This window comes from Solea solea, chromosome 17, assembly GCF_958295425.1.
Source record: "Solea solea chromosome 17, fSolSol10.1, whole genome shotgun sequence".
Classification (NCBI taxonomy): Eukaryota; Metazoa; Chordata; class Actinopteri; order Pleuronectiformes; family Soleidae; genus Solea; species Solea solea.
Genome location: NC_081150.1, coordinates 6,028,138 through 6,043,148, shown reverse-complemented (window position 1 = coordinate 6,043,148; position 15,011 = coordinate 6,028,138). Strand labels below are relative to the sequence as shown.

The following is a 15,011-nucleotide window of genomic DNA, read 5'->3' as shown; positions in this document are numbered from 1 at the left end:
TCAATATTGGACAATCACAGTCGTGTTCGTGATTACGATTGCGATTGTCGCGTCCTACTGGACGTGCAAAAGCGGTCTGGCTTTACTGGAACTGTGTGCTTCCTCCCGCCTGCTCAGTTGTGACGTCAGTCTTGTATATAAGTAACTTATATACAAGAGATATTTGAGTAAAATTACTAGTATCTTACCAGAATATGACTTTGGTAGAAGTTGAAGTCACTTATATAATATTACTTAAGTAAATGTCGTACAGTATATGACATTTACTGTACTGAAGTATCAAAAGTGATTTTCTGATATTAAATTTACCTAAGTTTTAGAATAAAAAGTATAAAAAAATTGAGGAGTTAGGATTGAGCCATGGTGGCTCAGTGGTAGGGTGAGCTGTCTTTCAATTGGAAGGTTGTGGGTTCAATTTCTGGCTCTGCTAGTCTATATGTGTATTAACAACTCTTTTATTTGGTTGTAACGAGTAACAAAAATAGTTAGAGGAAATGTGGTGGAGTAAAAGTAAAAGTGGCTAGAATATATATATAAATAACAAAGTAAAGATACTACATGAATTTTGTACTGAAGTATTTGTACTTTCTTGCATTACAGCACTGTGACATAAAATACACTGCAATACTGACAATCACAGAGTTGTGTGTAATATAGTTTAGACAATAGTTAAGATGTATATGTTTATATTTAAACGTTACACACTACAGCTTTAAGGTGATTATACATGTATATCAACACAGTCATGAGTAGTAAATTCACTTTCTGCTAATAAAGCCTCTTAACTGTTACAAGTGGACATTTAAAAACAGCCCCCCCCCCCCCCCCCTGCCCGCCCGGGTGCTGTAGCCTCTTCCCAGACAAAGTGGTGTATCACAAATTTAATGGCTGAGCAATCCGCTGGCTTGTTTCTAACTCATGGTTTGGATGAATCATTGCTCGATGCGAGTCATATTTCAGGATGAAAAAGATCCTGTCAAGATAAGCGACCATCATGATGCGGTGCCAACTGTTTTGACAGGCACAACTCAGCACCCACAGAGTCAATAAAGAAGCCCAGTCCACTCCAGACATGCTGGGCCTCCACTTCCAAACACACTAACTCATGATACACAAGGAGCCAGTATTAAAGATAAACGTGTCACACTGTTCCTCCACTTTGATATTTGTCTGGCAGCTTCTCTCTGTGTGAAACTTTTCATTTCGCTCTGGAGTCAACACTCCGATGTCCTCCGATCGCCACAAGGATGTTCAAAACAAACGTTCTGCCAGACAAACGTGGGGGTGAGGAGACAATCAATTACTAATGAAGTCTGTAACAGAGAGCAGAGCCACATGGTCCAGAGGTGTTAAGTTCAGCACACGTGCTGCTCAAACTGTAAAAACTGTACGCTGTAAACTGTAAAAACTATAAAATCGCTAAATCTTGTGTTAACTGGTGAAGGTTATTTGAAAGATGTGTAGAAACATCTTATAGTGTTCTGTGCAATCCTCTGCTGGGATGAAAGCATGGCAGCTTAAACATTTACTGACCTACACCACCATCTGCTGGAGACTCTAGGTACTGCATGTTATTTTAATAGTGCAGCTTTTCTCCCATGCACACGTTAGGCACATTACTCTAAACTCAGCAGTTTTAAACGTTTTGTATTCAAATGATTGTAAGATTGACATATGGATGAAACATAGTATTAGGTATTTGAGAGTAATCGAGTGGAAGAGATAATCTGGTCTGGATGAGTTAAAGAAAAACACTTTTGTTTCATTTAGTCCTCAATTGTAAAGCATCTTTAACTTCAATTTGATGTGGGAATAATACACAACTCCTTATATGGACATCCTGGGGGTGTGTGTTGATAGGTCACATATTGATGCTTTCCAAAAAAATATTTTTTCGTCTTCTTATGTGTTGTTCAGTCAAAGTTATGATTCATTTTGTATCAAATGTTAGTGATAAGTGATAATAAAGTAGCAATTATTGTGCAGACGTCACAATTAAAAAAAAAAATTTCATAAAAACGAGAAAATAGAACTTTGAACTGTCACGTATTTCCAAATTTCACAAATTCAATCCGATTTTAAGCATCTTGAATACTTTTTGCTTAGGTGTGTTTACATAGTTTTTTGTCAGATATAGTCTGTGCTGAAAAAAAAGGATATAAGACTATATAAGACTCTATATTGCACTTCTTATAGCCTCTCTATATACTGTACATTTAAACACAGTTATGGAAAAAAGCAGCCGAAATGCTCTGTGTTCTAAGCGTTAAATGTTCATACATTCAAAATAGTTGAATAGTTTTTTAGTTGTCCTTTTTATACGTCCATCTGTCTGGTCCTTTCTTGTGAAGACGACATCTCAAGTTTCAAGACTTTAGGAGGAGCTAATTCCATTTTTATTAAGTAGAATTTCTCAGGAACACCACCAGGGAAACTTAAAGTTTATTAGATGCAATCACATCATTCATCACATTATGTTATATTATTATATATTGTGTCAGAGGAAAGGAAAACATGTTGATTAGGTATCACAGCCCTGACTGCCACGTGATCACACATGCAGTTAAAAGAAGGCAAATAATATTGAAACTAATAAAAGTTTCCTGGCTGCAGAGACAGTTTTTCTACAACTTTAAGTCGTGAAACTGTTAAAAAAGACAGTTAAACATAAAGCTATGATTCTCTGTTTGGATTTCTTACATTCCTTCATGTGTAGCTTTCTTGATTGTCCATTGCTGTGGACTCTGAGACAATAAGAAACAAAACAAAGACTATTATGAAAGAAACGGTAAAGACTGCAGCTCAGATTTTCTGCCATCGCTCAGTGAACTGAACTCTGGCTGTGACACAAACCACAAATCAACCGTGCAAAATCTCCCACTTTAATATTCTCATATGCAGTTTTTCATTTTTATGAGCTCGGAGTCAGTTTACACATCACAGCTAAACTTCAGCTTCTTGTTTTGTTTGTTGATAACAACGAACCGTGGCTTCAGTTCCTTTTTTGGATTAACTTTTTTATTTTAACCATGATTTATGTTAAATATTTATTCATTTTATTTAAGTTTTCCCTTTGTTAATATAGTCAATCATCCAGAAGGTAAGGTTTTATTATTAAGAACTCCTCAATTTCAGTAGCAGAATGAATCATAGGTTTCAGGAAAGTTATTTAGCTGAAGTCTTTAACGCCCTCCTGTGGTTGAAGTGTGAATTGCAGCTACTGGGCTTGCAGGTTTTTTTTTCTTAACTTCTTGTTTCTAGTATAAAATGCGTTTACAGTGTAGAACATGCATCGTGTCAAACACACCACGCTGGTGTTGTGACATGTGAACACCCACAGCTGTAAAGTGCTATCAAGCTTGTAGACAACAGTCACTGTGATGTCACTGTCACTGCTCCTTCCCCATTAATGCTTCAATGATTCTACATCTTCCACTCAGCCACCTGACACCTGTAACCACACAGGACACTCAGGGGGGAGGTGTGGTGGAATAATGTGGACTTTAAGCTCACTTTTCCACATGTGGATAACATATAATTGTTGATGAGAGGCAGTAGATTCAATATTGTTTATTTATTCTAACATTTTTGTAAAGAATATGAAATGATTTGGTCAGAGTTGTGTTGCCAATGTCAACAAAACTATTCTCCTCTGTATGCAGGTAGAGAACACACTGAATGCTTGAGGATACTGATGTGAACAGGAAGTGTTTCTGTGACAGCTGTCACTTCTCCCTAACATCAGCTTGTGCTTCATTGTTTTCTTAATTGTTCCTTGAGGCTTTATTCAAATATCACAACTGTCAGTACAGATCACTTGGTTTTGAGTTGTTTTTATCTTAGTACGTAACATGGGACCACATGGTGGGGTTGTGGCTTGCACTGTTGCCTTGCAGCAAAAAGTTGAGTGGAGTTTTTAATGTTCTTCCTGTGTGGATGTGTTTTCTCCAGGTTCTCCGGTTTCCTCACACAGGCCCCAAACCTGCAGAAGTTCATTCAAAATGGGTGAGAATGTGAGTGAATGCTTGTTGGGATTGGCTCCAGCGACCCGTGACCCTCATGTGGAGGATAAAGTGGTAGAGAATGAATGAATGAATAATACTTAACAACTCTTAGTTAACATGCTCAACTGAGGTACCTGGTTGCATAGAAACCTACATATTCAAAGGGTGGCGGAGGAAGATGAAGTGTATTTTGTGCTTTATTTAAAAAGGTCAAATGACCTTTGTCAAGTTTTGCATCCCCACAAAAATGCAGCAGAATCACAAAAACATGCACAATATTCATTATTTATTTGCAGCACAATAAAATAATATTTACAATATTTAAGTGCCCCATTCATGTAGAGTTTAATTATTTGTTACCAGTCTTTCCCTGTAATACTGTGATGTTAATACCAGTGAGTGAAAGCCTCAGTGTTCATGGAGATGGGATTTTGGGGACTTTTCACTCATGACGTCATCTGAACATGTCTAAATCAGAAAAGCTGTTGTTTTCACACATTGTTAGCAGGACAGATTGAAACCTTATGATCCGCCACAACAATACCACTTTTTGAGTAATTGTGTTATGTTACTAGGATATGAATTAAGCAAGAAATATTTCTTTCACAGTTATTTCGATCTAGGCTATTTGTGTTGTTTGATCCACAAGCTTGCAACAAATGATCTGTAATGCTCCTTTATTTGCAAGAAACAGTTGATCTCACCTTTTAAAACATAACAAATATGTTTCTGTGTTCACAGGTGAGAAAGAGAACCAAAGATGGCCTTGAGTTATTGGTGTTGGACGTTTAAGGAACATAATGTGAGTATTGGTATTTTACTCTATCTTTCAGCTCAAGTCACTTTGTATAAAACTTTATTTTTATTCTCTTTATTTAACCTTTGACCAGTGAAGTGTGGACCATGCCCCCTAACAGACTGTGAAAGTACTGTAGGACGAGAGAAGTCATACAAATAAACCAATACAAAGGTTTTCTGTTTTATAATTAGGCTTCAAATAATGACAACGTATTTATGATGATTTTAAATAGTTTGCCACAGGTTAGTGTAATAAATAATATGTAAGAGTTGATCCCAGAGTGTTTTTGTGTTGCAATTTAATGTGTTGTGTTGAACATTCAGACAGATCATCAATTTTTAATTTCTAGGTGAGGAAAGGACTTGCTCTGAGTGTTTTAAAAGTAACACTAATATCACTTGAACTCAGGAATTATATTATGTGTTGGGATTCATGGTCACTGCTTTGTTTGTTAGACTGCAACTCACGATAATTTTCTCAATTAATCGAGTAATTGTTTGGTCCATAAAATGTTGAAAAATATTGATCAGTGTTTGTCAAACCTGGAAATGATGATGTTCTCAAATGTCTTGTTTTGTCCACAAACCAAAATGATTCCGATTTAGTGATTTGTTAGTTTTATGGAGCAAAGAAACCAGACAATATAAACATTTAAGAAGATGAAAAATCACAGAAACTGGTTTGAATTCTTTAGAAAACACTCAAACCGAATAATCAAAATAGTTGATGATTAATTTAGTAATCGATGAATCGTTTCAGCCCTATTTCTTTGTTTGCTGCCGTTCTGTGTTGATATTGAAGGAACTACAAACTACCACAGACCTTTGTGCCAGACACAGTGACGTGGTTAAAGAAAAACAAATACATTTATTTCCCAACAGTCCTTTCTTTCACTAGTTAAATACAACATCACAAGCAGCCACACTGAAGCCCTGAAGTGTTTGTCAGAGCAGCATTATACAACAAATTAGTCACAATTTGAAAGGCTTGGGTCATTAATCCAGGAGGTTCGACGAGAGGGCAGTTTGTCCGAGAAAGAGTTGAGTAAAGCTGAGGTGCACGCTGCAAATCTGCCCCAGTTAAAGCAGCAAAGAAAGTTTGATTTAGATTATTTTTTTTTAAATATATAAAATGCTTGTTTGCATTGAACTTTTTTTTATAGCCATTTTTGCTATAAAACTAACTCATGAGCAGCAGCAGCAGCAGCAGCAGCAGCAGAGATGGAAATTGTTCAAAAACTGTAGTAAGATATAGAGAAACTGCTCCTGGTCTCTAGGTTCAGCTGTGAAGGGTTTGGGAATAAAAAGAAGAGAAAAATCAGCTAATTGAGCATTTATCCTGTTTTAAAACAAAAAAATAAAACAAAACTGAAGACATTATGTATGTATTTACACAGATATTCACACATACAGAGTATACATCCATACATAAACAGCACACATGGATCTGCACATACCCAGACAGTGCTTTGCACCCACAAAAAAAAAAAAAGAAAAGCGGTTTTGGTGGCAAAATCTCACAATCAGTTGTTCTCACATCACTACAATCTATGGTCATCACAGTCACAGATATGGGGCTTCATTAAAAAAAAAAAACAAATTTAAAAGATTACAATGTGCTTTATAACTGCATATGAGCTCTCAGCGCGAGCTGCTCTGCTGGATGTTACGGCAGTAGGATTGGATCTCTGGTACTGCGGGGACACGACAGGGTTCGTACCTCCATGTTTACCGTTGTACAAAACAGACGAGCGACAGAACGAGTCGACACTGAGGCGAAAATGTTTAAAAAGATCGACATGTGTGTACCTGATGTTTCTGTTGCATCATGCAGACATTAGGAGTGCGACTGTGGACTTCAGTCAAATCAAAGACAAGTACACGAACTCGCAAATAAACATAACATTCACACGGCAAGTAAGATAATTTCCCCCCCCCCACACTGGTATTGTTCTGGTTTATTTTAACTGTATAACGTCATAAACAAGTGAAAGTGCAGCACATCTGTTCCTGTTGTCTGGTGACAGGGAAGCATGGCATGTAAACCGTAGACGCACCAGCCTCTTCCAGTTTTGGTAGAGAACTAGAGTATGAAAGTTTAAACAAAGACGTGGACTCAATCAGGCCAAATTGTGATGAGACTTTTTTGTTCCTTTCTACATAAATGTCCTTTCAGGCGGACATGACTGTTGAGCAGGCAGGATTCTAAACGGTGAGGTTTACCCAGAAAAATAAACGACTCTGTCAACCTACAGACTGATTGTTACGACATGAAAAACAATGACAGAATGTCTCGTCTCCTTTGGCCTAGAAGTAAAAAAAAAAAACCCAACAGTATGAGAAGCTGAGTCCAGTCTGTAGACACGACTGAACATCCATCTTCTTAAACAAAGTAAGAATCATACTGAGGATCAGTGTTGAACAGACGGAAAAACCAAAAAACAAAACAAAGGCAACATTACACAAGTTACACTTAAGACAGTATAAAGGGTGTGAACGTGTGTGTGTGTGTGTGTGAGAGAGTGTGACACCAGGCAGTGTTCTGTGGTGTTTGCGGTGTCCTGTGCAGCAGCTTGTTCCCTCAGAGTGAGTCCGCTCCGTTGCCGGCTTTTGGAGGCACTCTTCATTCAAGCGCTGGGGGGGAAACTTAACCACACACCAATGCCGTGGCGATGTGACCGACAAATAATATCAAGGAGTTGAAAAACAATCACGAATCAGCGCGAACCCACGACACCTCAGAGAGTCAGGAGAGCAAAGAGGCCAGTGCTCAGACAGAGGTCAAAGATTAGTAGACGTCAAACGGTCAGAGGTTATCCTGGTCAATATTTGCCCTGGTTGGTTACTTATGACTTTAATTAATTTAATTAATTAGAGGTAATTTTTTTATAAATTATACGGGATCAATCATAATTTTGAAAGATTTAATTGAAAATAAAATGCCCCAAACCTTTAACACACACTATATATTTATATAAAATTATATATATATATATATATATAGTTATTACAAGATAGCACAAAGATTTCCACCTGAAAATCCTCTCGTGATGAACAGGTGACTGAACCCTTTTACTGTGGACACGGCTGTGGATGGATGAGCCACATGTGACCAGAGGTCAAGAGGTCAGGTTTGAAATAGCACTACTTTCTTTTTGATAAAATTAACTGAAATGATGTTTTCCCAAGGCATATTATACATTCATAATACTATGTGAGCGCAACAGTGTGTGTTTGTGTGTGTGTGTGTGTGTATGTGTGGCTTTGTATTGAAACACCTGCCACAAGCTATAAAACATCTGCATGAAAGCAGAATGTGTTTGTGTGTGTGTGTGTGTGTTTGCGTGGCTCGTCTGGGCTCCTGTCCTCATGACCGAAGCACATTTCCGTAGGAAACAATTGTACCTCATTGGCTCAACCAAGTTAGCCAATCACCAGTGACGGAAGCCACAGCCCCTGGACCCGCCCCCCATCTGCAACGGCCGCAGTTTTGATTGGTTAGGAATGTGTGTGCGTTGTGTTGTATTTGTAATGGGTTTTTGGAGATGGTGGTAAATTGGGCTATAGTCCAGTCCACTTGCAGCGTCCTCATGGACGGAGGGCAGGGGATGTGGTTTCCGTGGTGATGAGAGTGAAGTGTCGGTAGAGTAGTGGAGGGGAGGAGCTTAAACCTCCGCTCCTTTCAAGCCGATTCGCTCCTCCTCCTGTCAGTCACTGTTGGGTTTCTTCAGAGAGAAGGCGAATATGTTAAAGTGGTTGCTGAGCTGTTGTACCTGGGGATGGGGGGGAAAAAAGACAAAATCATTATTATTTTATTCTCATTTACTTCTTCATTTACTCAAGCAAGGAATTGTGGCTTTTATTTGAAGTTTAAACTCATTTGCCACAAGAGAGAGCTTAGTCTATTCAAGCTGACTTATTATTGAGCTCCATCCATAGATTGTTAAACAAGCAGAGCATTGAATCAAATACAGAGATAGTTTCTCAGCAGTGACATAAACAAGCTGCTGGACATGAGCTTTAAAAGTCCAGAAAGCCGTATTCACATGTGCGCTCTTACCACTGATACGCCGTAATGTATGTGTGCCAATATGACAGCGGCTGTCCACACATACAGCAGCAGCGTCTCGTTGGTGACCACCCCTGTGACTGCCAACATCACCACCACCGACATGGGCAGCAACAGCCAGGTCAGTGCCTGGCAGCGCGTATTACTCATCTGACACACGATCAGCTTACACTGCAGGACAAACACGAACACAGAGCGTGTGCAGATGGGAACAGGTTTAGTCATCAGAACCAAAAAAAAACATCAACAACACACACCGGTGTGAAAAATGCACAGGCTCTTACCGTGACGTTAGCGAATGCGGTTCCCACCATGAGGTAGAAGATCCTGGGCTGCAGCTCGAGGATGTTGGATGGAGAGAACACCACCCAAATGGTGGACAAGATGAAGAGAAGGACGGGAGACAGGAAGGGCAGGAACGCTTCGTAAAGGCTGCTGTGCTTCAGACTGTTACTGCGGTAACCCCTGCAACAGCACGTAAGTGACACGTTCAGAGCACTGGGTGAACATGATATAGCGACATATGAAAAAAAAACGAATGAAAACGTTGCTTACTTCAGCACATTGTAGAGGCTCATGGGTAAAGTCACAGTGAAGGAACAGGCTGAAAATCAACAGACATGTATTATATTATTACAGCTGCTTCAGTAAAACTAATTAAATAACGTATTCGTGTGACCAATCACAGCTCACCAATGATCATGAAGGAGAAAAGGTCTCGATAGAGAAAGTGCAGCAGGATCGGCTGGTACCACGTTTCCACGCCGACCACAGCAGTGACCAGGTAAACAAGGGAAATGGTCTGGAAGGAGATGAGGCGTCATACATGGAGTCTTCAGGAGTCTGGTATGTTTGTGTGAATGAACGTGAGTGCTGGTGTGAGTGCGTCGTCTTTACCACTTGGCTGATGTCGTATCCCCAGGGCAGAAACAAGATGCCCGTGTTATATTTCTCCCAGTGAGACAGGATGAAGGAAAACAGCACCACCCACAGGATGTAGTACAGCGTGAGCACACTCACGCCACTCTCACCGCGCCCAAATATGGAGTACACGGTGGCCACGAAGAAGATGCAGGCCCAGCTGTCCAGGCCATGATCGAAAAGCTCCCCTAGTGGTGTGGAGGAGCTGGTGCGACGCGCCTGTTTACCATCGACGCCATCTGTACGCAACAAAAAGGTACACGTCATTACATAGACTGCATCATTTTTTAAGGAGCACAGCAACAGAGATTTCCCCCCCCCCCCCCAATGTCTCACAAAAGCTGCTGCCCCCACACACACACACACAATAGAGTGAAAACAGCCACATTCCTGCTTCCCACTGTCACAACCTCTGCACTCATTTCATCTACACATGGAAGTATTCTGCACTAACATCCTCAGTGGTCAGCAACACTTTAAACCGACCTCAGTTCAGTTCATATTGTACATGTAACACAAACCAACATACAAACTGTGTCTATATGACTGTGGTTGACGGACAGGTTCCACAATATCTGAGGACAACCTGTATTTAAGACACATACATAGAAATATGTGTCTACATACACATACACATTACTGTCAAGTGTTATGAAAATGCAATGCCACACACAAACTAATGGAAACCACATTTTACATCATCTCATTTGTTTTAATGTGATTTAAAATCCTTGCTTTGTCTCTGGCAGCCTGTAAAACATCCAGTGAATAAAATGATTCTAAAATGGACATAACTGGTGGCTATGGCTGACTGGTATGTGACATATGAGAGTAAAGAAACAAGTGTGGCACAGTCACGTCAGTATCTTGCAAATGGCGTGCCGAGCATGTACAATCGTTACTTTGTGTTGTCGACAATCAACTGTATGTGTTTCACTGTGACATTCTGGTGATACTGTATGATTTTAGTGGGTGTAAGAATGACATGACTAAACACATTTTAACAGTTAAAGCAAAACTTAATCACTGGTCAAAGTCTAACCCTTAACTACCACTTATATTTGCAGTCTCATTGCTTAAGGCACTGCACTACAAGCATGCTCCTGACCCTCTAACTAAATCAGACAGAGAGAGAGAAAAACAAAGAGAGAGGTGCAATAAATTGCGGGTGACGGGGGTTCAAACTCACCAAGTGTATATGCCAAGAAGTTGAAGATCCCTGCAGCAACCCAGACCCAACTAGGCACATGTTCATGTCCTGCAGCTATGACACAAACCATAAAAACACATCACGCCACACAGAAACACAGTTAAGAAAAACTATAAGACATACAGTCTTTACAACAAAGTTATTTCAATTTGAAAAGTTTAAATAATCAAACTTAAATGAAATGGACCCACATTTAAAAACTATTTTTTGATGCTCTGCTTTTAAGCTATGAGGGTTTTGTCAGATAGTAGTCAGGGGGACATGCAAGTCATAATTTACATGTTTTATCTTCATGCCTACTTTAGGGTTATATTAGGGGTCATTAACAGGCAGCATCTAAAATGCTGAAAAACATGTGGAACATGCCAGAGTTGTTTTTAACCAAGGTGCTTGTGGAGATGTGCTTTTATTTTACTATTCTTTTAAGAATCGGTTTCTGACAACAAATGTTATTGAAAGGTCATTATGGCCAGTGTTTCTATATCCTGGAAATGTTGTTGTACATAATTAGTATGACAGATTATTGTGCATGGGTTTGTATGTTGTCATGGGTGTGTATCCAGTGATGGACTTTGCCTCCCATAAACAAACCCATCTGGTTCTTTTACCACACCTCTTATTGAGAAAGGATTCAACCAGTTTTAACAACAACGACGATGACCACATGCATGAGTGAGACAAGTAGTGGAGATGACTTACTGGAAGCACTGAAGTCAAAATCGTAGAAGGCCAACATTAGGAAGTTCAACACCAGGAACATAAAGCCTGTGAATGTAATTAGGTTTGGAGCAAGCCATGTTGGTAGAAACTGGAGAGGAGGAGTTGGGCGTAGAAAACAAACAAAAAGTTAATCAACATGTTCTTCCTGTCACTGAGTCATTACTTAAGATTCTGGACAGTGACACAGTGATAATTTCGGAGGAAAGGAACACACAATTCTTATAAATAATGTCAAGTTCCAGTCAAACAGATATCAATGTATAAATAAAGGCTTAATAGATATCAGTTGATTACTGTGTCAGTGCTCCACCAGGCTTTTTAGCACATTATTTAAGAGAGCACATGCAAGTTTCATGTACAGCACATAATACACTATCTTCTCATTTCAGAACTGATAGGACGACTGACACAGAGACAAAGAAGAGGTTGTGTTGTTAAGACACAGTGATAATTTCGGGGGAAAGGAACACACAATTCTTATAAATAATGTCAAGTTCCAGTCAAACAGATATCAATGTATAAATAAAGGCTTAATAGATATCAGTTGATTACTGTGTCAGTGCTCCACCAGGCTCTTTAGCACATTATTTAAGAGAGCACATGCATGTTTCATGTACAGCACATAATACACCATCTTCTAATTTCAGAACTGATAGGACAACTGACACAGAGACAAAAAAGAGGCTGTGTTGTTAATGGTGTTACAGACTCATTAAAGATGCAGCTTGTCCTCGCACAGATCTGGTTGAACTGGTCTTTCTCACCTTTACCACAAAGTTCCAGAATGGGTGCATGACGTAGACAGACAGGGGATTTGAGTCCACTGCACTGTACTGTAAAGACACACATAGACATAATCAGGGTGTGTTAACCATGTACACAGAGTTCATCTACTTGAATCTATTTGATTGTTATAACTGCAAGTCAACCAGGCCTTAGGCTACATGGCCTTAGCTTCATGTTTAACTTCTTTGCTGCATTATATGCAACAGTATATCATAATGTGGATCAAAACAAAACCTGATTCCAGTCTTAGTAACTTTATCCAGGCATGACAAATAAGTGTAAGCACTACAACATGAACTACAGTCCCTGGAGTTCATACAATTCCAGAGGTGTGTAAGGCTGTTTTTTGTATCTTCTGAGATGTGAGTGAATGCTGAAACAGTGAACGCTGCCTCTCTGAAGTCAATGTTATTGGAGAACTATTTTCTATGTCTTGTTAATTGGGGAAATTTGGACTGGACTTTGAAATTTGGATTGCAAAAGAATTAATAAATGACCCTTCAAATGTTCTCTTTCCACATGAGCACTAAACTCTTAAGCATTCAAAATAAATGTGCTTCCTATGATACGAAGTATTGCAGACAGTTCATACTAAAAATAGACAGAGATTAACACAGCACTATTTATTGCAGGCACTGAAATGACTGACTGTAATGGGCCTGCAGCAAAATTACCTAATTTAACTTTCAGAATTAATTATCACAGATTACTGGTAAAATGTCAGCAAAGATTCTCAAGAAAAAAAAAATATGCTTATTAAATGTTTCTTGGACTTCAATTTAAAAGTCTACAGTTTATACAGTTCATTTGTTATGTAGGGTGAAAAAGTAGCCAATGTGATTAACCACCAAAAAAAAATAAAGCTTGGACACAAGATACCCTTTAAAGCAAGGAAGGTAGCACTGTAGCTTGTGCTGAGTGTGACAAAGGATGTGTGAAGCAGAAAAATGGGTGGCAGCATGCAAACAGAGCGAGACAATCCTACATGGTGTGCTTTCCACTCATATGCGCTTGTATTCAACTACATTTGTTCGTCTTTTGGGAAAACAAGTGCTGCGTTAAAAAGAGCCACAATCCTTTAATTGGCTCATTTGTCATCCTCCTATCTCTTCCAGTGATTAACACTTTGGGCATAAGGATTAATGACAAAACAGGCCTCACATGATGGAAATCAGTAATCAGATGAGGAGACACTGCAGAGAGCCTCAGTGGCCTGAATCCTTTGGTGAACAAAACATATGAGCAGGGAAATAAATAAGAATATAGCCTGAAGGGCTACAAAGCAGCTCTGTCTATTAGTACCACTTATTGTGACATCCTTCAAATATCTGCCACTCCTTTTTTAGGTAGTTTCAGTCCATAACAATCATAAAACCCCATCAATGCCTGTTTATGGCTATTAATTGGGCCCTGAAAGATCTGTGTGAAGCACAGACAAAGGTGGTACTATTCGAACCCTGAATAACAACCTTAAAAAATAAAAAAAAATACTTTGGTTACTCTAGACAATTCAAACGTCAGTATCTTGTCAGTGTGAGTGTATTGGTTCAAGCTGCTTTTCTTTCACCACTATGGACTCAATTATATCTTAACAATAACATATTAATATCAATTATTTTATACAGAAAGAAAAAGAGCGGGGGGAGCTATGAAATGTGTGAAAACAGAAGGTACAAAGCAGCCATTAAGAAAGAACAGAAAGGAAAAGAAACGTTAGCTATTAGCACATCTGCGCCAATGTCAAGCACGGCATGGTAAACGAAAAAATCTTCCGGACGTCACTTTCAAAATAAAATGTAGTCATGAACATTTTGTGGCTCAAACTTCTCAGACGCACACTATATGGATTAATTCCAAAAAATCGAAATGTTAGACCAGTTACATTCACCACATGTAAAAGTGTGTACATGTTGCTTGTGTTTATGCATCTCATTGTCAGACTGGCCCTTTACTTTTTAACGCCTGACCACACATTTGTATGTCAATGGATATTGAAAATAACAAAGCATGTGGCACGAAGATGAACCTTAACAAGTACAGGGATAGTTATATCTAAGCCACCAACACGAGAACAGGCTACAGGGAACTGCATCTACCTCTTTACTTTTTAAAATGTTTTTTTAATCAGCATCCGGTTTAATTTTATCTAACCATTTCTACCTTTACACACACTTCTATCCCTGCAGACCGTGACAGCTAGCTGTGAAACACACACAGGCAGCTTTAATGCTAGCTGCTAACGTCCCTTAATCATACCTTATATTTGTCGAAGCCCGCAAGCTGCTCCTGGGTGACATATTCGTAAAGAGCCATGGTGGTGCAATATGGCTCTACGAGGAGATAAATGAATATCAAATCCCGAACGTTAACTGGCGAGTCCAAGAACCATGTAACTTAGCTGCTGTCGTTCACGCCGGCCGGGTGCGGTGAGGTCGAGAAACACTGGGGCCACTCCTACGGTGTGTAAACGCCACACTAATTGTAGCTCACTACCGCCGCCTCT

At 39.3% G+C, this 15,011-nt stretch overlaps 1 protein-coding gene across 2 annotated transcripts; it reads right to left on the bottom strand.

Annotated features, from left to right (window-relative positions):
* Positions 1-5,650: 5,650 nt before the first annotated feature.
* Positions 5,651-14,958, bottom strand: selenoi (selenoprotein I). 2 transcript variants are annotated; one of them, XM_058613560.1, is made up of 10 exons: positions 14,765-14,956; positions 12,487-12,555; positions 11,702-11,810; positions 10,982-11,056; positions 9,769-10,031; positions 9,565-9,673; positions 9,427-9,475; positions 9,156-9,336; positions 8,863-9,042; positions 5,651-8,575 (listed from the first exon to the last, which is right to left on the bottom strand). In XM_058613560.1, the coding sequence occupies exons 1-10, from the start codon at positions 14,819-14,821 to the stop codon at positions 8,468-8,470; spliced, it is 1,200 nt and encodes a 399-aa protein (XP_058469543.1). In that variant the 5' UTR covers positions 14,822-14,956; the 3' UTR covers positions 5,651-8,467. The 2 variants fall into 2 exon arrangements, with proteins under 2 accessions (XP_058469543.1, XP_058469544.1); XM_058613561.1 differs by having other exon boundaries at positions 8,510-8,575; positions 14,765-14,958.
* Positions 14,959-15,011: the final 53 nt, after the last annotated feature.